Source organism: Rhinolophus ferrumequinum, chromosome 16 (genome assembly GCF_004115265.2).
Source record: "Rhinolophus ferrumequinum isolate MPI-CBG mRhiFer1 chromosome 16, mRhiFer1_v1.p, whole genome shotgun sequence".
In the NCBI taxonomy this organism is placed as follows: domain Eukaryota; kingdom Metazoa; phylum Chordata; class Mammalia; order Chiroptera; family Rhinolophidae; genus Rhinolophus; species Rhinolophus ferrumequinum.
The window spans coordinates 21,713,009-21,739,470 of NC_046299.1; the positions used below are offsets into that span (position 1 = coordinate 21,713,009).

General features: G+C 53.2%; 2 protein-coding genes across 10 annotated transcripts in view; one reads left to right on the forward strand and one right to left on the reverse strand.

Annotated features, from left to right (window-relative positions):
* Positions 1-23,709, forward strand: part of SH3PXD2A (SH3 and PX domains 2A) — a 225,781-nt gene extending 202,072 nt beyond the window's left edge. For all 3 annotated transcript variants that reach the window (XM_033130666.1, XM_033130663.1, XM_033130665.1), the window contains 5 exons: positions 3,362-3,479; positions 6,883-7,220; positions 8,302-8,351; positions 11,037-11,156; positions 13,073-23,709. In XM_033130666.1, the coding sequence (XP_032986557.1) occupies positions 3,362-3,479; positions 6,883-7,220; positions 8,302-8,351; positions 11,037-11,156; positions 13,073-15,037 (2,591 nt within the window). In that variant the 3' untranslated portion in view covers positions 15,038-23,709. The remainder of the gene's footprint in view (positions 1-3,361; positions 3,480-6,882; positions 7,221-8,301; positions 8,352-11,036; positions 11,157-13,072) is intronic.
* A 159-nt stretch (positions 23,710-23,868) lies between these two features.
* Positions 23,869-26,462, reverse strand: part of NEURL1 (neuralized E3 ubiquitin protein ligase 1) — a 69,446-nt gene continuing 66,852 nt past the window's right edge. For all 7 annotated transcript variants that reach the window (XM_033130668.1, XM_033130667.1, XM_033130670.1 and 4 more), the window contains one exon: positions 23,869-26,358. In XM_033130668.1, the coding sequence (XP_032986559.1) occupies positions 26,120-26,358 (239 nt within the window). In that variant the 3' untranslated portion in view covers positions 23,869-26,119. The remainder of the gene's footprint in view (positions 26,359-26,462) is intronic.

The window sequence follows — 26,462 nt, forward strand, 5'->3', positions numbered from 1 at the left end:
TACCCAACTAAATGCATAATTCTGCTGTCATCCCTTCATATGCAACTACATAAGCAAATACAAGCCCACAACTTCTCTGTCTCTCTCTTAAATAAGAGACCTAAACAACATTATTTCCCAGTCTTAGCCCTAAGTTAAATCAGGGCTAAGTTGAATCAAGCAGCCAAGAAAAACTTGCAGAAAGTTGGCTGGGAGAAGCTTTGCTGCAAAGCCGAGCTGATGGGGAGAAAGCAGGCAGTGGGTCACATATAACTAGACAAGAGAACAGCAGTGCTTCCCCAGGGCCTCCACTCCCCATTCCCTCAGCCAGCCAGGCCTTTGGAATCAACAGGCCCCTTGCAGGAGGGTTGGGTAAGTTGTGGGGGCCAGGAGGGGAGCTGGGGAGACTGCTGACGGAGGGAAAGTGTTTGGAAAGAGGAGGCGTCTGTGGTTTGGAAACTGCAGCGCTCTTCAGCCCCTGCCTCCAAAACCAAAACAGGCCTGTCCACCTCCCCACAGCCACCCACCCACTCACCCAGTGGGCGGCCTGGCCAGCCCTTCCTGGGTGGGGCTGCCACCATCCTTTGATGGTACCCCAGAGTGACCGTGTACTCAGTGCTTCTCAGGAGCCCTGAGTTGCTCCCCACGAACTCGTAGCGCCCCTTCCCTCAGCTCCAATTCCTAAGGGACTTCTCTCAGAGACCCCAAGCAACCTGAACCTCTCCGCCACCCATGAGGCCATTTCCATCTTTCTGCACATCCTCCTGTCTGGCCCGCAGGTGGGGTTTGTGGCCCCGGGACTGCAGAGAGGCTAGCTCTGCTTCTTCTTTGGGGAAAACTGTGAGTCGGGGGCCTGAGTCTCCACGTAGCACATGTTCACATGGAGATAATTCATGCCTCCGCTGTCTGAGCCAACCATGGCAGAAAACCAAGCCCCCAAACGACCAATTGGAAGAGTTGCCCTGCCTGGAACCAGGGCTCTGAATTTTCATCACCTGGAACCTACACAGCTACAGGGCAGAACAAACCTCTGAGCCAGCCAGATATCTTACTAGGAGCCCATAAACTCCCAGACAGCTGTGTTCACGTCCACCCCAGGGCCACCAAGAACAAGGCCTTTTGCAGGAGCAGCTCAGCATTACTGGGTAAAGCTGTATCCTTGGTTCTGCCCTCCTGGAGAGGGTCAAGGGAAAGCAGGTGGTTACATGGCCTGCGGGGCTCTGTCCTCAACACACACACTGGGGGGCTGGTGGCAGCCTGAGCCCGCATGACACGCGTTAGGCCCAGTTCTCTGCCATGCGGCCAGGCAGGGCTCCCCTGAGATTCCCAAGAGAAGGACTGTAATTTTTCTCTGCAAAAGCATCTTTGCCTAGGAAAACTTGCACAATGGCTTCCTGCTCGAACCACAGGCTTTTAAAAATAGCCCAGCTGAGCAAAGGCAAACTGTGGAGCCCAGGCAGGCCTTGCCTCACCCTAACCTCAGACTTCTGGGTCCCCGGGGCCTGGCGCTGCCCTCTGGCCACCACCGGGGCCAGGATTTACCGTGCCCCACTGGAAAATGGAGGGTTGGACTGTAGAACACTGAACTTCTCAAAGGCCCGAGTCAGAATCTGGCGGAAGGAGGCTCTCAGGCAGCCTTGGCAGCTCTCCCCAGTATGGCTGGATTGGAATCTGAAAGCTTTCAGGAGCCAGTCGATGCTGAGAAAGGCTTGCAGTGGGAGAAGAGGCTCCCAGGGCTTGTCACCCACCTTTTGCCTTTTGGCAGCCAGTGGCCTATCAGCTCTGCCCTCACAGCCTGGCAGGGAAACCACCTCCATCCCAAAGGGAGTTACTATCTCGGCCCAGCACAGGGCCGCAGACAGGACCTCGATAATCCAGGGAAGAATGAACAGATGGCCCTCCTGTCACAGGGGTTGGGGTGGCAGCCCCCTCCCCCACTGCTGCCAGAGGCTCAGGCAGGCTGCCTGCCAGGGTCCAGCTGAGGAGTCAGTGGGTGATTGTCACAGCTGGGAGGTAAGGGACAGACATCTTAGGAACCAGCATCCTACGCCAGCATCCTGCTGTTTTGAGCTTGCAGAAAGCCCCCCACTCAGCCCCACTGTCCTCTTCATCCATAAATTCCACCATCCCTTTGGATCTCCTGCTGTGTGCCAGGCACTGTCCCAGCCCCTGGGGAGCACCCAGGCCAGAGAGGACAGCATAGATTCAGGGTACCTCCTCCAACGTGGCCAGTTCTTTCCTGCCTATGCTCTGTTCCTTGTTTTCTTGGAGGGTGAGAATGAGGACGTGTGCTTCTTTCTGAGGTCTGAGCAGTCCTCTGGGAGGCTCTCAACCCAGGAGGCAGGGTGTCTAACCAGCCAGCTGTGGGTCCAGCTGTGAGGCTTCCTGGGGACAGACAGAGCTGGACCCCAGCAAACACAGAAGAAGCACCTCCCTGGAAGCCTGAGCAAGGACCCATGTGGAGGCAGCACGGCCCCCTGCCAGGAGAGAGGCTGAAGGGAACCGGGGAAGATGCATGTGGCCCAGCCTCCCCAGGCCTGCCCTCCCAAGCTTTTCCTGAGCTCCGTAAGGTGCCTCTTTCCCAGGTTCTGGGAAACCCCGAACAAGGCCCACAGTCAGACTGTGAGACCAGAGCAGGCAGCTCCCCAGGCGGGTCTGCCTTACAGAGTGGTCAGCTCAGCATGCTGCCCTCCAACAGCTGCACAGACACATTGGCTCACTCAGGGCTCCGTGAGGTCCTGCCTGTTTGTGCTGCGCTTAGCGTTGCCGCTGCCCATTTGGCCCTGGGACCCTTATCTTAACAAGATACATGTAACCACTCCCATAGAATACATGTTCCCCGAATCCTCTTGGGGAACTTACATGATCAGGTGACCAGATTAGTGGTCAGGTAAGGCTTCACCTACGATGTGACTCTGGAGCCGTCGGAAGGTCAGACAGGAAGGATTTAAGGGGTTGAGGTGAAGAAGGGCTAGGAGAGTAAGTCTGGGACACAGATGGAAGGGTGGCACCTTCAGGAAGGAAGAAGGCATGGCATGGGGCCTCAAGGCATTCAGGGGACACCCAAGGTTGGTCTGAGACTTCCTGATACAGACCCCACGAGGCCAGGTTTCTCCTAACGCTGCCCTCAGGGCTGGGAGGCGGGGAGACACTGCGTTGCCCAGGGCTTTGCTAGTCCACCTGGGGCCCTGGCTGGCTTTGGCACACACTGGGAGCAGCAGTGAAGCCTGGTCTCTTCCCTTCCCTAGAAAAGCCAGAGGTCGACCCAGTACACCTTGGCAACCAGCCAAGCAAGGCCAGGGGAGGAGGAGGAGGAGACAAAGGAGGACCTGCATCCCAACGTCAAATAACTGTGCTTTCTTGCTTTGCCTGCCACCCACAGAGGAGAAGTACATCACTGTGCAGCCTTACACCAGCCAAAGCAAGGACGAGATTGGCTTTGAGAAGGGCGTCACCGTGGAGGTGATCCGAAAGAATTTGGAGGGCTGGTGGTACATCAGGTAGGAGCCCCAGCGGAGGACTGAGATGCCTTGGGCAGCAGAGCAGGTAGATACTGCAGACTGGCTGTGGGCACCAGCTCTGGCGGGTAGATACTGACAGCAGCTTTGCGCCCACAGCCCGGGCTTGGATGTGCTGAGTGTGCACAGCTGAATAGCTCGAGCAGAGTGTTCATCTTGCAGTGCCTCTTGGAACATGTAAAGCAGAGCCTGAGCTGCAGCCAGCAGGGCACAGGAGCCCCGGCTCAGCTTGCAGGCGGTGGTGCAGTCCCTTCCCATGCAATTGCCAAGTGGCAATTGCCAAATTCAGCACATCTGAATTTGGTTTTCTGTGACCGGCCTTGGCCGCCTGGCATGCTCTGCAGCTCAGGCTGCCTGGAGCACTTGTGTCCACAGGTCCTGCTGAGATCCCAGCAGGGTTGCCCCTGCTGCCCACAGCTCAGCACTCAGGGCCCCAGATGCCGGCTCTGTCCCAGGCTGCCCCACTCTGCAGGGCTGGCTCACGTGGTTGTAAGAGCCAAGGCACAAGTGAGGCCTGAGCCCAGGCCTGGTTCAGAGCCCTCTTCCTTCTCCTGCCCCTCCCTCTTCCAGGGCCTAATTACACTTCCCAGCTGAGAAACCCACTGGGGAGTGTGGGTAGGGGTGTTGGGGGCTTTCCTGATGCTCCTGGAAATAAACGAAACCCTGTGGGTTTCACTGGCCTTTCCCCTATCAAGTCCAGCCCCTCCAGTCCCCTCTGCCCTGGGGCTCTGAGGCCAGCACCACCCTCAGGGAGCCTTGCTCTCAGGAAATGGTTTGGCTCCTTTGGAACCCACTTAGCTGTGATGATTTTGCCCAGTTTCTCTCTTCTCTGCTTGTAACCCATTTGGCAGAGGTAGACCCACTGCGGACAGGATGCATGTTCTGAGCTGTCTCCCACAGAGGTGAGGCAGCCACTTCCAAGGCAGTGCTGATGGGCTGATTGGCCTCCTGCGACTGAACTGTAGTGTGACCTGACAGGACATAGCTGCTCGGCCCTGTGCATGTCAGTCAGGAGAGCTGAGGTGTCCCTTTCTGTCCTGTGAGGTGGGACAAGATGTGTACGCGGACATGTGTTGCCCAAGGCCCCTGGCCCTAGACTTTCATGTTCTCTAAGCAGTGGAAACGAGAGCCAACCCCAAAATCCAACAACTTCATGGCTGGCATGGGAAGGCCAGCGAACATTCTGGAAGGCTGGTAACCTAAATGACTTGCCTGGAGGTTATCTACAAAGCTACCGGGGTTTAAGTTTTCTAGAATGACCAGCAAAGTCACTTTGAGCTGCTTCTTCCAGTCAAGTCTTGTCCCCCTGGCCTAGCCCCTTTAGCCAGGGGAGCTTCAACTGAGAAAACCCAGTCGAAAAGGTTCCACCTTAAGAAAGCTGCCAGATACCCCCTTAAATATGCCATTTCCCAACATTCCAGGCTCTGTTGATCCTCATTTCCTGTCTTTCTTCTCCACCACTCCTCCCCGCCCCCCCACACACACACACACATACACCCTCCCTCTCTCTCCATCTCTCCTTTTCCAGTTTGCTTCCCTCTGGAGTCATTCCATGCTCCAGAGCTGGAAAGCAGATGTGAGCAGAGTTGGACCCAGACACACACAGCCGCTCCTGATTCCCTTGCATCTCTCTGCCTGGAATCTAATTTTATCCATGTAACACTGAAGGAACACACGGGATTTGAAATGGGAGCACTCGGAACAATGAGCGGGCCTGACCATTACTCCCGTGAGATCCTGCTCCCCATCTCTCCACAGTGTCCTCATATAAAAGCCCCTGCAGCGGCCAGCAGGTTCTTCTTCATCCTTTCTCCAAGATGCAGGAGCACCAGCTTCTGGGCCTGATGCTGCCACCAGCTAGCTGTGTGACCCTCTGCTACTCGCTTTGCTTTTCTGAGCTGTGGTTGTTGCCTCATATGTAAGATTAAGCATCTCGATTAGTTGCTTCCACCCACCTCTGAAATTTTGTGCTTCTGTCTGCCAGCTCCCTGATTTCCATCCATTTGTTCACTGATATCTGCCTTCCAAAACCCAGGGGGCCAGATGGGTGAGCTTTAGTCAGCCTGCCTGCGTGTGCCTGTGACGTGAGCATAAGAAGCCACCTCCTACTGGAGCTTTCCAGCAAAGCTCAGACATGTTGATAGAAACTTTAACCTTTACATTCCTTTTTCCCTCACCTAAAGAGTGCCCACTAACAAGGTCAGATGGGGAGGCCGGGAAGGGGGATTGTCAGACATCTGGCATGGAGGAGCATTCCAAAGAGCCAGCTGTGTGTGTCCCAGGGAGCACACAGGGACATTGCAACCCAGACTCGGGGGCATTGACAACTGCTGGACTAGGAAGTAAGCTCCCAGTGGTTTTGGGTAGAAGAAGCTCAACACCATGGGGAAAAAGGGGAAAAGCTTGTTTTCAGAAATCATCAAATCACCTAAAATTAAGTCAGCCATGTCATTTGCCTTTTCTCTTGTTTGTGGGTTTTTAGTTTTGTTTCCATTTTTTGTTTCATTTTATTGTTTTGCCATACCAAATGTTTTGATTTTATTCATTCATGTGCTTTTAGTATTTTCATTTAGGTTTCGATTTTTGGAATCCTATTTAAAAAGGTCTTCTCAACCCTCAAGATTAAGCAAATATTCACAACTTGCATTTTTTATTTTGTTATATTCTGTATAATATTGCCTAATATTTCCTAATCAGTCATCCCCAAATCACTCACTGAACAATCCATCCTTACCCCACTAATTTGAAATGTTCCCTTTAGCGTTGGTCTGTTTGTGGATTTGTTCTATGAATTTGATCCATCTGTTGCTTCTGCAGAGTACTGATACTTTCCCCACTCAGTCACTCTTCCTAGTTGTTTTCAATAGGTTTAGCCTTCTGGATAAATTTTCATAGCTACACTATCCCTGTGTTTTGCAAAAGAGAAAGAAATTGAGCTCCAGGGTAGGGACTTGTCCAAGATACAATAGACCAGAACTTGAGTTTCCTAACTCACCTGGGCTGCCTCTTCACCCCTCGGATAATGGGGCATTTAGTTCTAGATACCTTCTCATATCTTCTCTCTAGACTTGTCCTCTACTGATTGTGAGGTAGCAGTCTACCTTTTGGGCAACCCAAAATTTAAGGAATCTTCTAACCTGAAGGTCCCTGACTTTGCAGAGTATAAGAACCCATTCCAAGGAGCTAGAGAGGAAGAAACGGTGTTCTGGGTGTCTTTTCTACCTGCTTTCAGTTCCAGCTCTCTCCAGAGTACTGGGATTGCCAACTGTCTTGCAGAACACAGTAGAGAAGGCTTAGCTGGGCAAGGCCAGCTGGAGCCTGGGCTTGGGACTAGGGCGTCAGGCCTCAGTGCTCTAATGACCCATGGCCCACTCCTCCCCCACAGATACCTGGGCAAAGAAGGCTGGGCACCAGCATCCTACCTGAAGAAAGCCAAGGATGACCTGCCAGCACGGAAGAAGAATCTGGCAGGCCCAGTAGAGATTATTGGGAACATCATGGAGATCAGCAACCTGCTGAACAAGAAGGCTTCGGGGGACAAGGAGACTCCACCAGCCGAAGGCGAGGGCCCAGAGGCCCCCATCACCAAGAAGGAGATCAGCCTGCCCATCCTCTGCAATGCCTCCAATGGCAGTGCCTTGGGGGTCCCCGAGAGGACCGTCTCCAAGCTGGCCCAGGGCTCCCCAGCCGTGGCCAGGATTGCCCCCCAGAGGGCCCAGATCAGTAAGCGCCTCGCTGAGCCCTGGGTCCTCGCTGCAAAGCAGTTTGTACAGTGGGCATGGGGTACAAGGAAAGCTAGAGGAGTGTGCAGGACCCCCCCCATATCATTTTCTTTCTGAGACATAGACTGACCCCTGGCCCACTCTGTCAACTTGTCTCATGCTAATCACAGAGGTGGACGAGGCAATTCCTTCCAACGCCTCCACTGAAGATAAATTACAAGAGTATATAAGCTGGTAGCAGTTCCTCCTTCTCTAGTGGAGAACCAGGAATGCTCACTTTGCAGAAAAGTATAGACCCCCAGGCCATGAAATGTGAGACATAGGTGCAAGGCTGCTTTGCCGATAGAGGAACACATCTTTCTGGGCCTTAGCCCACCTCCCAGATCGCCTTCTACCAGGCATTAGAAACCTGAAAGACGTGGACGTTCACAAGCATAGTTTTAAGGGGCATTCTTTAGGGATCTCCTTCATTCTTATAGGAATAACCCGGCTGTCTGCCACCCTCCTCGTCTCTGCACATCTCTGGCTCACGTTAAACTGCCCTCTATTGTGAGAGACCAGCTTCTGTTTGTGTCCAGCCAGCCTTAAAATCTGAGGAAAGCTGGTTTTTAGTTTAGTTCTGAACTTGGGTGAGTTAGCTCTGTGCCTGAAACCTTTTAGACAATCAGTTGGCAAATGTTTGGGGTGGGGGGCACCTCCTCTTGCCTGGAATTGTGGGCTAGCTTCTAAGGGCTCAAAATAGACATGGTCTCCGCTCCTAACTTTGGAAATCTGATAAGGCCATCTACCCTTTCTCCTGAACAATGCCTCCTCCGTATCTGTACATTTTGCAATGTGCACCTCTCTTCAGAGGGTGCATCGAGCCTCCTGAAGCACAGCCAAGGAAGCTTAAAGGTTGGTTTCCCACCAAAGAAGTCTCAACTACAGTGCCTAAGGTGATGGAGAGCATGGGTCCTTCATAAATAGGGGACGGACGCAGGAACGTCCCAGGATCAGGAGGCAGTCACACTTAGGGAAGTCAGGCACGGGCTCTGTTGCCCAGTGTATGGCTGGGATTTTTTTAAGCAGTGTGTCTCTTCTAGGCTCCCCGAATCTAAGGACACGGCCTCCACCTCGCAGAGAATCCAGCCTGGTATGTGCGCTGACTTTCTCCTCTCTGTTTCGTTCTTTTCCTGGGATGCACTGTAGCAGCCCAGTTAATTGGCTATCTCACTGAAGAACCTGTTGGTCCAGAGGTTTCCCAGGGCCCTGCCGGGGCTTCCAGCTGTGTGGGGCTGGAGCAGAAAGGGAAGCCTGCAGATCCCAACCTTTCTGGGGGGCCTAGCTGGACAGTTTATAATCGAAAACACTCTGAACTCCAAAGCTAAATAAACCCATCCCAGCCACCGCACTGGCAGACATAAACATTTAGACTGGCCAGTGAGAATGTCCGGCCAGGGCATTGCCAGCAGCTGGAAATGGGGCTGCTGTCCATGTGAGCCTGGAAGCCTTTCTCAGCTTTGCCTTCTTTGCTTGGGAATGCCCAATGGAGGTGGTGGATGCCAGAGCCTGGGAGGACAGAGGGCAGACCAGTGAGTATCCTCCATAAGAGGAGTCAGTGGCCAAGACTGGCTTATGCTAAAGCTTAAAGACACTTAATGCTGCTAGGGTCCCTGGCTCCTTTGGGTGGGGTTTCCTGGTATCCAGACTGTCAGGGAAGCACATGTGCACGCAGGGTGCTGGGGCTGGCCCAGCAGTGATGCTGGTGGCAGGCCGAGAGCCCTAGAACAGAGACCAGTTAGTTATCGGGCGGCGGGATACAGTGGAAAGAATGGGGCGTCGAGCCTGCCAGGCATGGATTCATATTCCACTTCTGACACTTAGAAACAGTGACCAGGGCTAGTTGCTGACCCTCCACAGGCCTCAGTTTCCTTGTCTATAAAATTGCCATTGTACCAGCCACCTCCTAGGGCTGTTGTAAGGATGAATGAGACAGTGTATGTTGAGGGCTGGCTGTCAGGTTTCCATTTCCTGTGTCAGTTGTGACTGTTGGAGGGGCTACCTGCTGCCCTTTGTGAAAAAAGATTTCTGAAGTCACATCTGGGTTAACAGCAAGAATTTCTGTGATCAGTGACGTCTGCCCCAGAGAGGGGGTTAGCAGCAGTCCCGGGAAGAGGGGGCCTTCCGTAAAGAGAATTGTTGAAGATTTGGCCCCTGGAAATGAGACCATCCTTGCACTGGCCCTCAGCCCCAGTGGAGTTTCTAGCTCGTTTTCTCCTTGCATTTTATACGACTAAACAGCGAGTTCTTTCCTCCCATCTCTCTCGGCCCCAGCTAATTATTTTCAGGCAGACTTGATTTTGGCAAGAATGGGGTAATTCCTTCCACACTTACCAAATGTGGGGCTTGCTGAGGCAGGGCTGCTGTTAACAGCTAGGCCCGGCTGAATCCCACCTGGCCAGGTGTCCAGGCTGGGCTGGGGCCTGGGCCACATCTGCTCACATGCATGGCTGCACGGCCAGGTACCAGGGCAGGGGAAGTTGACTGAGTCATACCTGGCCCATCAAAACCAGCTTCCTCCTACCCTTTGCTCACTCCGAGCCCAGGCAGCTGAGTTGTAACTGGCTGGATTAGGACATGCTAAGCCTTGAAGGACAAGGAACGTTCAGAGGATAGGGTGGTGTTTCAGGAGAAGTGCTCAGCTTTGGCTTCTATGTATGCAGCTCTTCCTGTGCTCTTGGCTGGCCCAGCGTTGTCTCAGTAATCCTGTTAATGACCCTGCTATTCCATTTCATGGAAGAGGAAACTGAGGCTCAGCTGGTGAATTGCTGAGCTGGGATCGGAGTCCACCTGTGCTCAGCTGCAAGGCTGAGGTCTTTCGAGGCCTCCTGCTACACCACAGCTACTTCCCCCGCCTTCCTAGTCTACCTTACACACACACACCTTTTTTCAAAAATTGTTCTGTTCTAACTCCTTTATATGATACCAGGACATACTGGGAGTAATGGTGGGGGGGGGCACGAAGTCCATTTTGGCCAGGAGAGAGACTGGGTGAAGCTACAATACCCACTCCATAAGGGCAAGGGGGTCGTCCTTTTGGTTCACTATTGGACACCAGGGCCTTAAACCAGTCTGACACCCAGTAGATGCACAACAAACATTTGTAAAACGAATGAAGAGGCTCAAAAATCATGGGCTGCTGCCAAATTCTAAATGTCCTTGAATGTCGTGCTTAGGTATTGACGTGCCAGTGTGTCACAACGTTTAGGCTCTCCAGCGTGTTCCACCCTGCCTGCACAGCAGAGGGTCCTGAGTTTTACTTAGTGCTTGCCTGACGGTTTGGCGTCGTGATGACCCCCCAAGGGCTCTTCTCACCCAACCCCATGCCCACCCCCCACGCACTCACACCCCCCCCCCCGTGGAGATGACTGTGCCCTCTGGCTCTGCCCCTGCAGCCAGGTGTCACCCCTGCAGCCCTTCTCCCTTAGCCTTAAGGACGGTGGTTCTCCTCTGCCACAAGGCAGTATGCACAGACTGCTACAACGATTTCTCTGCTTTTTAATTTTCATTTTGGGACCTAGTTGTTGAGGCTTCTGAAAATCGGACCTCCAGAGATGGAAGGGTGGAAATTACTATGTTACTAAATGATCATTTTGATAGCTCAGAGAAGTCTCAGGTGAATCCTGGGTATTCATAAAAGCCTGGTCTGGAGATATCCTGAGACTTAGGAGATAGATACATCTTGGGGACAGCTACTGACCAGCTGGGTAAACGCCACACTCTCCACTCTTACCGTTAAGACCAGGTGGGTTTTGCTCAGAGTCCTTCTCTACCTTAGGGGTTCCAGCTGCCGAAGCCGCCAGAGCCCCCTTCTGTGGAGGTGGAGTACTACACTATTGCCGAATTCCAGTCGTGCATTTCTGACGGGATCAGCTTTCGAGGTGGACAGAAGGCAGAGGTGAGCCTTGGGCCATGAGGCTGAGGGTTTTAATTCAGGCTGGTCAAAGACCTGCTGCGTTTCCTCGTTATGTCTTGCTGGCAGCATTCCTGAGAGGCAGGCAAGAAATGTGCAGAAACAAGGCCCATAAAGCTAGTAGGTGCCACAGTCAGGACTAGAACCCAGGACCCGAGTCTCCACCCAAGGCTCACAGTGTGTCCCACAGTGTATTGCAGGAGCTTATGAAGGGAGTTCCTTGAGATAAAGGACTTCTGTGGTCAAATGAGTTTGGAGGACAGTGGGTGAAACAAAATCTAACCTGCTTTGTTGCTTTAGTTGCAGAACTTCTCAGAGCCTATGATATGGAGATGTTACTGAGCATCTCTAAAAGGAATAGAATAGGCAGCGTTGCCCAGACCCGTTTGGCCTCGACACACTTTCTCTCCCAGGAGTATCTCAGTGGCCAGCACATTAGGAGTACTATTGAGGGACGAATGTGGTCCAGGCTGCTGAGATAAGATACCGGGGACCTGGGTGCTAGCATGTCCCACCGTGGGCATCTGGGGTGCTTAATGCCGTTGCTTCTCCCCCCAGGCTTTGATAGTTCTCTCTCTGCAAAATGGGATAATACACCCTGGGGGGCTCCCTCCTGGCCTCTTTCCTAGCATTTATGAAACTACTTTGTGGCTGGCGCTGAACATGGCATTTCAGGGGACAGAGAAGATCTGTGACTTGTTTTTCTTGAGTGGCTTTGTGTAATAATGGAGTAAATCCAATTAATTCATATGAAACTGTCAGAAGATTAACTGGACAGTCTCTGTCTATGGAAGAAGTGATGTCCCCAGTGTGAATGTTTTAAATCACATGTCTGGAACTCGGAAGACATGCGAATGATTTCCAAGAGAAATCATTCCCTCAGTGGTGCTTAGGTTCTCCAGAAGAGCCTACAAAGCTCGTCATATAACAGAACTGTCATTCTTAGGATCTACCCAAGCTTGACTTTTAGGTACAGGGTGGGTGGGGTGAAGCATGGCGTATAGGACCAAAGGAGGGCTGGTCCCAGGCAGAGCTTGCCTTTGCCAGTCTCCATCCTCTCTTCCTTCCTTGCCCCTCTTCCCCCAGTGCCAATGTTTTCATGCTTCCCCTCCCCCTCCTCCAGGAGGGCTATACAATCCAAAATTATCTTACCTTTGTGTTCCCCAATCCAAATGAACCCCAACACAACCAGTAACCACACTCCTGAACTTTAGCCAATCTCAAGTAGCAGTTAAGAAAGAAGCTCCTTGAACTAGTTTATACTAACATGGAAATGACTGAAAGCCCCTCATCCTTCCCATTCAACCCAAATTAATCTTTTCAGTTCTAGAACTGCAGTGGGATTCCACATGCAGAGCAATGAGCACAGGCAGTGGGGATAGCCGGGAGGTGCTCTGTAGGTGCCTCAGGCCATACCTCCCAGCTCAGCTTACCTGCATCTTCCCATTCTCTTCTGACCTAAGGAATCCTTTCCACAGTCACCAAGTGAGGACGGGAGTGGAGGAATGGTAGCTTTTTATACATGAGTCCTCGGTGAGTTGGGTTTTGTAGGGACTGGGAACAGTGTATCTTCTAAGTGCAGTAGCTTAGGGGGAAGAGAAGCAGGGGTGTGTAGAGGAGGCCATCTCAATCAGGGTGTTGAGAGACTTAGAGGACTAAGGAAGAAGACTTGGAGAATGCGATCCCCCCAACCAGGAGGTGATGGAGACCTGGGTTTGAATCCCAGCCCATCACTTACTACATTGGGTCCGGGGACACTTAGCTACACCGTGGCTCAGTTTGCTCATCTATAAAGTGGAGATAATGTCTCCTAGAGCCAAAGTATGAAACTGCTTGCCTGGCACATCATAGGGTCCTAGTGATCCTCCCAACTAACTGGCCGGTCCACCCCTTACCCCTAGGTCATCGACAAGAACTCTGGTGGCTGGTGGTACGTGCAGATCGGTGAGAAGGAGGGCTGGGCCCCTGCGTCCTACATCGATAAGCGCAAGAAGCCCAACCTGAGCCGCCGTACAAGCACTCTGACCCGGCCCAAGGTACCCCCACCGGCGCCCCCCAGCAAGCCCAAGGAGGCTGAGGAGGGTCCAGCAGGCGCTAATGAGAGCCAGGACTCCCCGCTGAAGCTCAAGTATGAGGAACCTGAGTATGACATCCCTGCCTTTGGCTTCGATTCAGAGCCAGAGCTGAGCGAGGAGCCCATAGAGGACAGCGGCTCAGGGGACAGGCGGCCCACCCAGCCCCATAGGCCCTCGCCCGCCTCCTCCCTGCAACGGGCCTGCTTCAAGGTAGGCGGGTCCTCAGAGGACGTGGCCCCGGAAGAGGAGACCATCTATGAGAACGAGGGCTTCCGGCCATGTGCAGAGGACACCCTGTCAGCGAGACGCTCCTCCCGGGATAGTGACTCCCCAGGGGGCTCCCCACTGTCCCTTGCCCGGAAAAATTCCCCCAAATCGGGTTCCCCCAAATCGTCATCACTCCTAAAGCTCAAGGCAGAGAAGAACGCCCAGGCGGAATTGGGGAAGAACCACTCGTCGGCCTCCTTTTCCTCGTCCATCACCATCAACACCACCTGCTCCTCCTCCTCCTCCTCCTCTTCCTTGTCCAAGCACAGTGGCGACCTGAAGCCCCGTTCTGCCTCGGACGCAGGCATCCGTGGCACTCCCAAGGTTGGGGCAAAGAAGGACACTGACCTGAAGGCGGGGCTGACCTGTGCCCGGGCCAAGCCATCGGTCCGGCCCAAGCCGTTCCTGAACCGAGCAGAGTCCCAGAGTCAAGAGAAGATGGACATCAGCACTTTACGACGCCAGCTGAGACCCACAGGTCAGCTCCGGGGAGGTCTCAAGGGTTCCAAGAGTGAGGATTCAGAGCTGCCCCCCCAGACAACCTCCGAGGGTCCCAACGAGGGGTCTAGGAGGGGCTCGGCTGACCTCATCACCCTCCCAGCTGCCACGCCCCCGTGTGCCACCAAAAAGGGACGGGGAGGGCAGGCCACCTCCTATACAACATGTAGTGCCTACCAGAAGGTCCAGGACTCCGAGATCAGCTTCCCCGCAGGCGTGGAGGTGCAAGTGCTTGAGAAGCTGGAAAGTGGCTGGTGGTACGTGAGGTTTGGGGAGCTAGAGGGCTGGGCCCCCTCCCACTATTTGGTGCTGGGTGAGAACGAGTCACCTGACCCCTCTGGCAAAGAGCCGGATGCAGTAACCACCAAGAGCAAGCAGAATGAGGGCAGGTCAGACAGCCTGGAGAAGATCGAGAAGCGGGTCCAGGCACTGAACACTGTCAACCAGAGCAAGAGGGCCACACCGCCCATACCCTCCAAGCCCCCTGGCGGATTTGGCAAGACCTCAGGTGCTGGAGCAGTGAAGATGAGGAATGGTGTGCGGCAGGTGGCGGTGAGGCCTCAGTCGGTGTTTGTGTCCCCACCACCCAAGGACAACAACTTGTCCTGTGCCCTTCGAAGGAATGAGTCTCTCACGGCCACGGACGGCCTTCGCGGTGTCCGCCGGAACTCCTCCTTCAGCACTGCCCGCTCAGCTGCCGCAGAGGCCAAGGGCCGCTTGGCCGAACGGGCCACCAGCCAGGGCTCGGACACACCTCTGCTGCCCACCCAGCGCAATGGTATCCCTGTGTCCCCCGTGCGCCCCAAGCCCATCGAGAAGTCCCAGTTCATTCACAACAACCTCAAAGATGTGTATGTCTCGATCGCAGACTATGAAGGGGACGAAGAAACAGCAGGCTTCCAAGAGGGTGTGTCCATGGAGGTCCTAGAGAGGAACCCCAATGGCTGGTGGTACTGCCAGATCCTAGACGGGGTGAAGCCCTTCAAAGGCTGGGTGCCCTCCAACTACCTGGAGAAAAAGAACTAGTTGGGGAGGGGGGCGTGGGTTCTTCCATCCCAAGTGTGGATGAGTGGTGAGATGAAGACAAAAGGGAAAGGGAAAAGGGGAGGCGGGTGGGGGAAGGACAACATTAAACGCTGCAGAGTGTGTGACTTCAAGGACGCCCCCCTTCAGGCTGTTCCCCGGCTGAAGGCAGAATCTGGTGAGGGCCCACATTGAGCAGGGAAGGGAACAGGCAGGGGACACCTGGGACCAGAGATGAGACAGCTGAGCTCCACATGTACATCTTGATGACTTCACTGATGGACTTGGCATCATTTGGGACAGGCCATGTGGGAAACCCAAGTTATGCCTTGGCTGCAAATCTGGAAAAGATTTGGTCGTAGGGGCCTCCTGTGCCCTGCCCCAGCCTAGCCCAGTTCCAGTTGCTGGCATCTTGCCACTGGATATGGTCTTTGTATCGTCCTCATCTGTAATTGTGAATTGTGCTGGTTCCCCAGGGATTGCCACCCCTGCCACGGCGGGTGTGGCAGAAGATACCACTGGCTCTGGGTCTTGGAGGCATCTCCTGTGAGCTCAGGCTGTCCCTGGGCCAGGCCACTCACTGTAAGTGTCTGTTCATTGAAAAACCAGTTCCCCAGGTGCCACCAGGACTACCTTTCTTAGCCATTGTGGCTTTGAGAAGAGAACCCGTGCTCCCCGGGGTGCCCATGGAGGACCACCAGCCTGAGTTGACAGAGAAGGGGTGCGATGCCGTGGATGTTTTCACAGTCTGCACAGACTTTATTCTGCGTATTTCCGGGTGGGCAGTTCCTTTGCATGTTTTGGGAGAGGTTTATTGATTTGGGTTTCTATGTTGGGCCTTGGGTTTGGGTCTTATTTTAGGGGTTGTTTGGGGGCCTACGGGCGGTCAGCCTCATGGGGGATGCGATGGGTAGTGGATAGGCTTTTCTGTCGTACTCTTGTAGGGAGGTTGTTTGTGTTTCACGTGCTTCCCTTCCACAAGGCAGTCATTTCGTTTGGTTTCCACTGTGTGGACAGTGCCCGAGCATGGCACTTGCCTGAGGGATTGGGGGCTGGAGAAGCCCCGGCTCCCAGACACAGCGAAATAGAGACACTGCTCTTCTGGTTCATGCCCCACCGCAGGAGGGAGGAGGGTCTTGTTCAGGAGAGAAGGCGGCTTCACGCTACTCACTGATCGCCCTTCTGCGTACGTTCTCCCTCCTGGGTAGGACCAAAAGCCTTACATGTGAACTGTGGAGAAGTGGCCATCACCCCCCACCCCAGGCTGAGGGGAGCCCGGCTGGGCCCCCTGGGCCAAATTGCAGCAAATACCACCAGCTGCCCCTCAGCCTGCAAGCGATGCTACAGGTGCCTGAGAAGATGGAGAACACTAGGCCAGGAGCTGACCTGGTCTTTCTGAGGGGCAGTGCCCCTGCGAAGAGAGAAGCGAGAGAATAAAGTCCCTGTCAACTTTGGGTTGTGTCTTTCAATCGTTGACATTTCAGAGGGGACCCTCCAGAAGCCGAAGCGGCTTCCCAAGGACTCACCCTTTGCTGGGAGTGGATTTCCACACGTGCCTTTGATTTCAGACACATCAGGCTTCACAGCTACCGATGCAGCTGCCAGAATCCTGGACTAAGGGTTGGTGTTTTCTACAGAGGAGGAAAGGCCCTCCCTCCAGCCCTGCTCCCCGACCAGGCAGTGTATGTTGCCTGAAGATCAGCACGGGACCCCAGGTCTTGTGTTGTCAATATTGTACCCCCCCCACCCCCCTGAGCCCCGAGGTCTTGCCTGGGGACCTCCCCCAACCCTCCTCCCTCGCCATACACTGATACCTGGCAGCTATAGCAAACTGCTCGTATTCTTTGTTGAAGGGCCGTGGTGAGATTTTCTTTCCTTTTGTTTTGTGAGTTTGTTTAAAATTGAAATTAGTTATTTTCTTCTGCTGGACAGTATTCAATAGAGCAGGATATGTTGAGTTAATCTGCTAGATTGCAGTACTAATGGTAGTTGTGTAGTGTCTTCATATTAATATTATTTGGACTTGTTTGAACAATAATGATAAAGAAGTGGTTCATTATTTTTTAATTAATGCACTTTAATAAGGTGGAATGGAAAGAAACCCAGAGAGCAAAGTGCATTACTTAAAGATGCAGTATATACTTTCCTCATTTTTAAGCAGCACATATTTATTAAAAGAAAAAAAAGTAATTTATGATTATTTAAAATAAAATTTAAAAGTAGAGTGACTGTCGGGTTAAAGGACCGTCCACGTAGCTATCTTCCAGGGGGAGGGCCCCAGTGGTCTCACTCCTCAAATGTCTGCACTGAGCCAGTTCAATCAATAACTTGCCAGCCAGGCCAGGAAGCAGTGCAGGACGCATCTGCCAAGCACAGAGCATCTCAGTTGGACTGAACCACAGTGCTCCCCATCGCCTGCCTTTCCCTGCCCCTCCTCACTGTCTGCACTGCCCCACGGGGCTCTCCACCACCCACAAGGCCTGCATTCCCCCAGCCCCACAAGGACCCTCTCCTCTTGATCCCCAGTGCTCTAAGTAATAGTCATTAAAAGTGACCTCCACGGTCACCACGCCACCCCTTCCTGTTACTGTAGCCCAAGGACGGGAAATGACTTTCCCAAAATCGCATAGTTGAATGGCAGACCTCCCCGCTGCATCAATCCTTGCACTCCTCCCCACCCCCATTATAGTTTATTGTGTGGTCATCATGTTTACATTGTGACATCCAGCCCTGAGGATGGCTGGGAGTTGCTCAGGCATCCAGGAAAAGTGGGGAATGCTGCCACCTGGTGGCAGTGTGTAGATTTGGGCAGTGAACAGGGATTGCCATGCCCCATCTTTGCACCTCGCCCCTCACCATCACCCCCTAATTCACAGCACAGCACAAACCCTGCAAACCAAAAGAGAATATTAATACTTGAAGCAAAAAGGGTGCATGCCAGTCTCTCTCAGATATGGCCAGGGGACGCCAGGCCTTGTGCCCCTGGACTCCTAGCTCTACCCAGGGCAAGAGGGCCTTTTCCTAGAGCTACTGAGCTGCTTTGTGATGTTGGAGGGTACTGCTGGCAGCAGGTGGAGGGGGGAGGGGTCTGTGGCTCTGACCCATCTGGAGGAAAACCACATCGGACTGAAAAAGGAAAGAGAAAAATGAAATCTCAGCAGTGTCCAAACTTAGTTTTCCATTAGTTGCGATTGAAAATGTGAAATGACATTGTATGGCTGTATACTGCAACTTTAATCATAATGAGCCCTTCTGAGGTCATTATTGAGGTTTATATAATGCCCGAAGATGCATCATTGGTGCTTTTTCTTTCAGTTGAAAGACTTTCTTTTATTACAAGGGGAAAAAAGTGTCTTCATCTTTCTCCCACTTTGTAACAGCAGGCCTGGCTGGGCCCCCTGGCCCCGCCGTGTTGTTCCCACCAGGCCAAGGAGCCATGGGGGCAGCAAGGGGTAACCCTGAACAGCAGGTGTGCCATCTGCTCCAAGCTGCGGTGGGGCCCTGTTTGGCTAGCCCTCAGCCCCATCCACCCCCAGCCTGGCCCCCACGGCTTCTCTCTCTTCCTCCTTGATTCTACATCTTGACGAAGGCATTATATAGAATTGTTTTAATCACTTTCAGATGCTAGAGCAGCATATTTTAGTGGCATTTATCCATCGCTTTCCTCAGCAAGGCATGTTACTACTCTTATCATCTAGGGAAAAAAGACAAGGGAATTTCAGTCAAGCATTATTTTCATATCACTAGTATTTGCAGAATAGGCGTAGAACTATTTAAATTTAGACCTTGGTTTGGTAGTTTTGTTTTTAAGGGAGAAAAAAAGATAAGTTAACCCCTACTTTTCCTGTTTTTGTATTTAACTAATATATTATTTCTTTAAGGTTACTCACTTCCCCTACCCCCTCCAAATACTTTGCATTCTCAATTGAAAATGAAAACAATCTGAGAGACAGGAAAAGTGCAATATTATCAAGAGGGATGCCAGGGCTTGTTGGGACAGTGGCGGGAGACCCAGTGGCCCAGTCTGTCGGTAGAAGGAGTAGGGTTACTGTAAGGAGTCAGAGCTATGGACCAGACAGGTGGCCTCCTGGGGATTGATCTTTTCTTCCCCACCTCCCTGCTCCCCCTTCCCTGGCAAGATGGCAGGGGTCCCCGCCAGAGGACAGCCCCTTTTTCTGTTGGGGGGTCTTCCACCCAGAAGAAAGGGATTCAGGGAAGTGGCACGGGCTCTTGACCTCCTGGGGCCCCAGCCCTCGGGGCAGAGCAAGGATATCCAGGAACTGGTCCTTGTTTTCATTTCCATTGTTTTTTAGCCAGCTGCTCAGAAAGACCTGTCCTAAAAATCACTCCCAGCAGCCCTGTCTCACCCCAGTCTCCAATGTTTGGGCCATGATCCTTTTGATGTATGTTCGAGTCTTTCTAAAACTATGTAACCTCAGTTCAGTTTATGGGCAGGAACCCTAGATGTAACCAAATCCTTTTTTGGGGATGTGGGTGCTTTGAGCCCTACATATCCCAGTGAAACACCAATTTCCACAAGCCTGCAGCTGGGCTTGGTGCTAAGCCTGGGCCACCCATTCATCTCAATGACTTCTGCCTGAGGAGTGAGCCCTGCCTCTGCTCAATACCCTGACAGTCCCGAGGGTCTTAGAGAAGCATCTGAGGGGCCTACTCAGGTCTGCAGACAGAACTGCCCACAACAGGTACCAAGCCAGCCTCCTCTTAACCTTGGTGCTGGTAGAGAAAGCAGCAGTATGGGAAGTCTCTGGGTCCAAGCCCTTGGAGCTCTGCCCCTCAGGGCTGCAGGGACCCCCTTGCTGGCTTGTCCCCTCCACCTCCAGTACTGTACGCTTGCTGCTCCAACCCCTGTTTGGTGAATTTCTGTACAAATATGGATCTATGTGCCCAGAGCGAGACTGTGCCCCCCGCCTGTGGGTGTCTCTATTTGGAGTGTATACATCTATGTCCAATCTTTGAGAATCTCGACGCAGAGTTCTCTGGAAAGAGAACCATCCACATAGTTAAAGAATTAAGATTCCCTCACTTTTCTGAGGGCCAGTGTGTTAAGTGTGTGGGTGGTGTGTGTGTGTGTGTGTGTGTGTGTGTGTGTGTGTGTGTGTTGATAATTTCCCACTTGAACTAAATAACATGGGGTTAGAGAAAAAAATACCAGGCAAGCTGTCTCCATTATACGAGTCCTTGGCACCGGGCAGGCCCCACGGGACTGGCGGCTTCTGGCGGCAAGTGTGTTATTCACACATGTAATTCTGGCTGGAGAGTGCAATGTGTCTTTTTTTGTTTTGTTTTTTAATTATTTTATTAAGTATTTAGTTGGAAACTTCACACTGGCATTAACAGATCTAGCAGAAGCAGCCTAGGCCATTGTCCCGGGCTCCAAAATGAAGACGTTGAAAAGAGAGGCTTCTAGGTGTGCAAGCGCTAAGGTGGTTCACTTGGGTCACCTCCTGCAGGTGTGTTATGTAGCAGGCGGACGCCCACCATGGCCACGCACGCCATCACCATGGGAACCCCATATAATAAAGGAGCTGCGGGCCCTCCGTTCTTGCGTTTCTGAGGGTGGTCAGGCTGTTCAGGGCAAGAACTTGCTCACAAGCTCAGCAGACCTGCGCGTGCATATACATCAGCACCTTGCGTCTAGACTTCAGGCCCTGCCGCAAATTTCATGGGAATCGTGTGGAGGGTTTCCCCTTGACCTTACTGAGCTTTTTGCCTAAATCATGATCCCTGTTTGGGGCAGCCTGTGTGGTTCTCATGCTCTATGATCAGAGAAGGATGGGGTCAGTGACCTAGAACCTCATTTCAGGAGAAACAGCCCCACTGATCTTTAGCTTCCCTCCTGCTCTGTCCTGTGCACCTGTTCCCAGACCACAAGTTGGGCACATTGTGCTTATTGACTGGGTAGAGGGCTCTGTCTTCCAAGGTCTTGATCCCAAACTGCCTACAAGGCTGGGATTACCATGCCATCCCCCTACCCCAATCCTATCTTTTTAATCTTAAGTTTGCACTTCAGCTTGACAATCAGCCCCCCTCTCCCATCCCAGTCCTAGAACTTACTGGCCTTCTAGAGTGGGTCCCTGTGCTGAAGGGTCCCTCCTTTGCCCCCATTCCATCCTGGCTAGTGGGGCTGGACTTCAGGAGGCGAGAGAGAGAGAATTGTTTTAAAGCAAAAAGATGGATTGAGCACGTTGGAGACGAGCAAGAGGCATGTCGGTGAGATGAGTATGTGCGTGTTTGCAGTGTCTGGGGCTTACCGTCCCTTCCCTGGGAAGGCAGCTTCCAGAAGAGGATGTCTTCTAGGCAGAAAGGGTAAAGTGAGAAGGCTAAGAGAGGGTTTGGAGTCTGGAGTTTTGTCTATTAAAAAGGAAGAAGTCAATTCTGAGTGTTTCAGGAAGAAGAGAGCAGGTAAAGAGGGAATTTAGGTTCAACACGCAAGGGTCCAGCCAGAGCAGGTTGGAAAAGCACCAAGATTAGGCCATAGAAGCTAGCCAGAGGAAACAGCTATTTGCTGTGCCACAAGCTGGGTCCCCAGCAAGTTCTTAATACTGATGTACTAAGTGGAGAGGGGATGTCACCAGCAACAAATTGATCTCTGAGTTTGGAGGTCCTGGCTCCAGAATATTCATCCATCTCCCAGGTTCCCAGCTGGTTTTGCCCACCTCCCTTTGTCCAATCTAGAGCTAGCCTCTCAAATTGCCTGAATCAGTTGGACTAGTGACCAAATGGGTCATGCAGTAAGGGCCCACCACCCCCAAACTAGAACCCTGGGGTCTAGATACCATCAAGCTTATCCGGGAGGAAAGCAACTTGTGGTTCTGTCGATCCCAGTTATTCTCAAGAGTCTCTGATGAGACCTGTGGTTATTCAGTTTTCTGAGCCTGCCCACTGGTGTGACTTAGAAGACAGAGTGCAATGCACACTCATCCAGGCCCTTTCTAGTGACCTCTGACAAAGGCACACTGCTCGTAAATGTTGATTTCAGAGAAGGAGGGGCAAACAGAACCACGATTCTTGAATCTGCAACTTGTTCTCTGCAACAGGTTTCCTTTAAATCCAGTACAGGATGCTAGTTACTGAGCGGTCTGCAGGAAGGAGACTTCCAAGCGAAGCAGATGTGAGTGGCAGGACCCTAAAGCATAGGTTTGTGGACTGCATGGTTGCATGTGAACTGTCGGATGTCACTGGGCTCCAGAACTTTGGGGAATTCCTCATGGTGTCCACTTAACCCCTCCCAGCTCCTAGCAGGCTCTGTGGGTATCAGGAGGAGGTCGTTCCCTCTTCCCCACCTCAGCAGAGAAACTGAAAAAAAGGACATTGAATTTAGTGTGGTCAATTTGAATGCTAAACAATTTCCAGGATCAATGGTGGTGCTAAACTATCTCCATGTTTCTAATATTTTTAATAGTGGTTTGTTTTTTTAAATTGTTCTCATCACAAAAATGCAGTGTCCTTGGGGAAGGGACCCAGACCCTTGGCCTGCCACTTTCCAGGTGTCCTTTATCATTTGACGGGATTCTTTGGTCTGCAGAAAATACTATCTCGGCATGCTTCTAGACTGTAAGATTTGGGTTGTTTTGTATTTTATGTTTACATGCATTTTCTTGTATTTCCCTGAAAATTAAATAAAGTTTTTGGCCTTTTTAACAGAACAGAATCACCTTTTAATTCTCCCTGCCACCAGAAAACCCATCCAGCTGAATGGCAAAAGCCACATTATGCTGAATGCAGCGTGAACTGCAGGATCCCAGCCCGCTGAGGACACTGGAATTGGGGGGCAGGGAAGTTCCCACCATTGTTGGTAAGAATTGTGCTCGAGCCCCTCCCCCTTTCCCGCCTTCTCATTAGATGCAGCTTTCTGTGCAATGGCCAAGGCACAAGGCTTTGAAAGAGATGCAGATCTTTGGATCAAAGACCCACGTCCAGCAGGCCTAGCTGGCCCCTCAGCTTGGAGCCCCTGACCCTCCCTACTTCTGCTGGACTCTAGTAAGCAGGGCTGTCCTGTAGGGAGCTGCCTGTCGCCATTCAAGGCCAGGAAGAGGCTGGGTAGCCAGTGTCCTCCCAGGAGAGAGGGCAGGAATGCAGGCATCCCTGTGTCTCTGAGGCCCCACCCCACCAAATAAGGATGATTCCGAATTGAGCCTAAACCCTCTCAGCCACCCCCAGCCTCTGCAGCCAGCCAGATATACTCGGCACATCTAGAAAATTTCTCTTAAGGTCTCTGGTCAGAGGCCTTTTCTGCCCAGCTGTGCCACTCATTTGGTATAGGCCTCAGCACCAACCAATGAGAGCTCAGCTCAGATCGCAGCCAGGGGCAAGGGTCGGGGCCTGGGGCGAGGGATGGGGAAAGGCCCTGTTCCTGTCCTGTGAGCTCGCTCAGCACGTCCCTGCTGACCTGAGGACTTGTCATCCTTCCATTAGCCCGTAGGTGGCGCTGCCACCCCACAAGGGTCGTGAGCCAGGTTTGAGCCCAGCTCAGCCCAAAGAGGAAGCCTAGCAGGCCTCGTGGACTCCCACCGCTCCTGCCCTAGTAAACATTTCCCCTCACCGACCCAGGGACCTGAGGCTGCCAAAGGGCAGTGGTTTCTCCTTTTCAACTTGCGAGACTCACCAGGCATTCTGGCCCCTGTTGTCCAAGCCCCAGGTCAGGCTCGGGCCCCCACTCCAGGGAGTCTCCTGATTGTAGCCTCCCCTCCCTACTCAGGACACCTGACCCTCCAGCACCAACTCCCCACACCCCCACCCCTGCCGACACACATGCATGCACACACCCACACCCACATTGGCCCGCCCTCCACACTGCACAGCACAGCCCTCAGGCTGGTACGAAATCACCTTTATTCACAATCACAGCGACCCAAGTTCACAAAGGAGGCAGCAACTACCCCGTACTAACAGAAAATGGGACAGATGGCTTCCTCTCCCCCACCCTCAGGCCAGGCAGGCCCTGCCCGTAAGACTTCTCCTGGCCTCTGAGATGGAACTTTTGACTGTATGGGGCCCCCACCTCCCCATCCCATCGCACCCCAACAGAAGGGGTCTCCGGGGTCAGGGGGGAGACGCATAGTGGAAGCACGACTTCTCAAAGGCCCACTGCAAGGCAGGGGCAGACAGAGGCCCAGCCTGGTGTGCTAAGCCCCAGTGCTGTCCCACCACCCCACCCCATGGCAGCCCCCCACCAAAGAACTGACAGTCACACACAGTCTGCCCCCATCCCCAAATAACCATTTTACAGAGGTGGCAGCTGAGGCACAGAGAAACTATGCCCTGGCCAGGACCACACAACTGGGCAGTTGCCAGGTCCCGAGGCCCATGCTCTGCCAGCCACAGGGAGCAGCAGTCTCTGATGCACGTAAAACGCCATCTGAGGCAGAGGGCTGGGAGCCGGGGGGAGACTAGGCCGAGACTCTGAGAGCTGGCCGCAGCCCACGGCTCATGAGGACAAGGCAAGCAGGGCAGCGATGACTGTAGCCTAAGAGCAGGCTGGGGGTACTCCCTCACCCCAGAACCAGGAATAAGAACCCAGAGGTGCCGGGACCCACCCCCACCACTCTCCTCCTTCCTGGCGGTGGAGTGTCTTTCCTAAGCACAGGCTCCCTGCCCCTACTAACTCTTGGTTCCCCAACCCTGCTCCCTGGCCCAAGCCAGGCTCCCCTCCTTCAGCCTTCCCAAAACTTTTTATGTCCTTGTGGAGTGGGGAGCTCCTGGGCCTCCTGACATATTTGAGCCAACTATAACCCTTCTCCAGCTCAGGAAGGAAGGGCACTTTGTGGCCCCAGGATATAAAGGAGGCTCAGTTTGCCTCTCTGTAAAATGCACACAATTTGCCAGGAGGCCTCCTAGTCTGCCCCTTTTTATGGAGTTCTAATTCATGGGAAGCAGAGCTGGCTGTGGACTTTTGGGCTGAAATCTGACAAAGATTTTGAAGGATGAATACCTCTGCTGTCCCCTCTCCCCAGGCATCCGGCACACAAGGTCAGCATTTCTAGGGACCTAGGGGATGGGAACTCACCCCCCTGCCCTCCAAAAAATACAAACCAAATAAATAAATAAATAAATAAATAAAAGGCTGGTTTTACCCCAGGAAACCTCCCTGCCCCCAAGCCGGGGTCCTGGCCTCTCCTGGGGATGCTTCAGCATCTCTGAGCATCAGCCAAGCCCAGGACAGCACTGAGATATAGGACAAGTCACAGAGAGTAGATACAAACCTGTCCTTAGAGTCCCTGACAGAAGACAGACCCTGCTCTCCAGCCCACACCAAGGGGCGAGATGATTGGGGCAGAAAGGCTATGGCCAGGAAGGGGCCCTCACCTCGGCTAGGACACAGGCCAGGGACTCCGAACCTGGAGGCTTCTGCAGCCTATCTGTCCATCCATCGCGGAGGAGTGGGAGAGGGACACGGCATGGAGACTGCAGACTGCCCAGGGTGAGAGGTATCCACGGGCCTTCTCTCCCCCAGATGCCAGACCCGCGGGGCAGGGATGAGAGGAGGAAGGTGGGTAAAGGTCAGAAAGAAAGGCAGCAGCTCAGGGGCTATCTGCCCACAGCTGCTGTTGAGCAGGCTGCGCACTGTTCAAGGGCAGCTGGCTGAGGGAGCAAATGTAGGCGGAAGTCCAGTCCGTACTCCACCAGCCAGGCCACGTGCCCTGGCTCAGAGCCACATCTGCCCAGAGGAAAGGACATACTTTCTAATTGTCACAAAGGTGCCACACGGGCTAGAGGGACCTCACAGAAGTCTGCCCCACATGGGGAAGGATTGGGACAGGCTGAGAGACCCCAATTTAGTCCCTCAACATGAAGGGAAGAGCTAGGTGCAGAGAAAGGAAAGGTAGGCAGAGTATAAACTCCTCCCCTCCCCTCTGGCGGACAACTGGCTTCTGCCCCCTACCTCCCTGCCTGATACCCCCTTTCTCCCCAAACCTTCAGGGGCCTCAGTGTCCCATGTTTAATGGAGAAGGGAAGAGTTTCCAAAATGAGGAAGAAGAGAAGGGGCCCCGTTGGCTTGCCCCTCGGCTGGAGTTGAGCCAAAGTCTGACGAGGTGGGCGTGCGGGGTGGGGTGCCGCAGCGGGCTAGGAGCTTCGGTAGGTCTTGATGATGTCCTTGATGGGGCGGCGGCAGATGGGGCAGCAGGCGTGCAGAGCCTTCTTGAGGCGCAGGCCGCAGGCATAGCAGAGGCACATGTGGCCACACGTGTAGATGACTGTGTCCACCGTGTGCTCATAGCAAATGGTGCACTCATCGCTCCACTGGCCCGTGCCTGGGGTCACTGGTGACTCGGGCAGGCTCACCGGCGAGTTGGGGGCTGTCCCTGGGGACAAGGGGACACCAATCAGGTGAAGATTTGATCCAGCCCAGCCCCAAGTTAACAGGAAGAGAGGCCCCCTGCCTCTTGTCTCCCCCTCTGTTTATCAA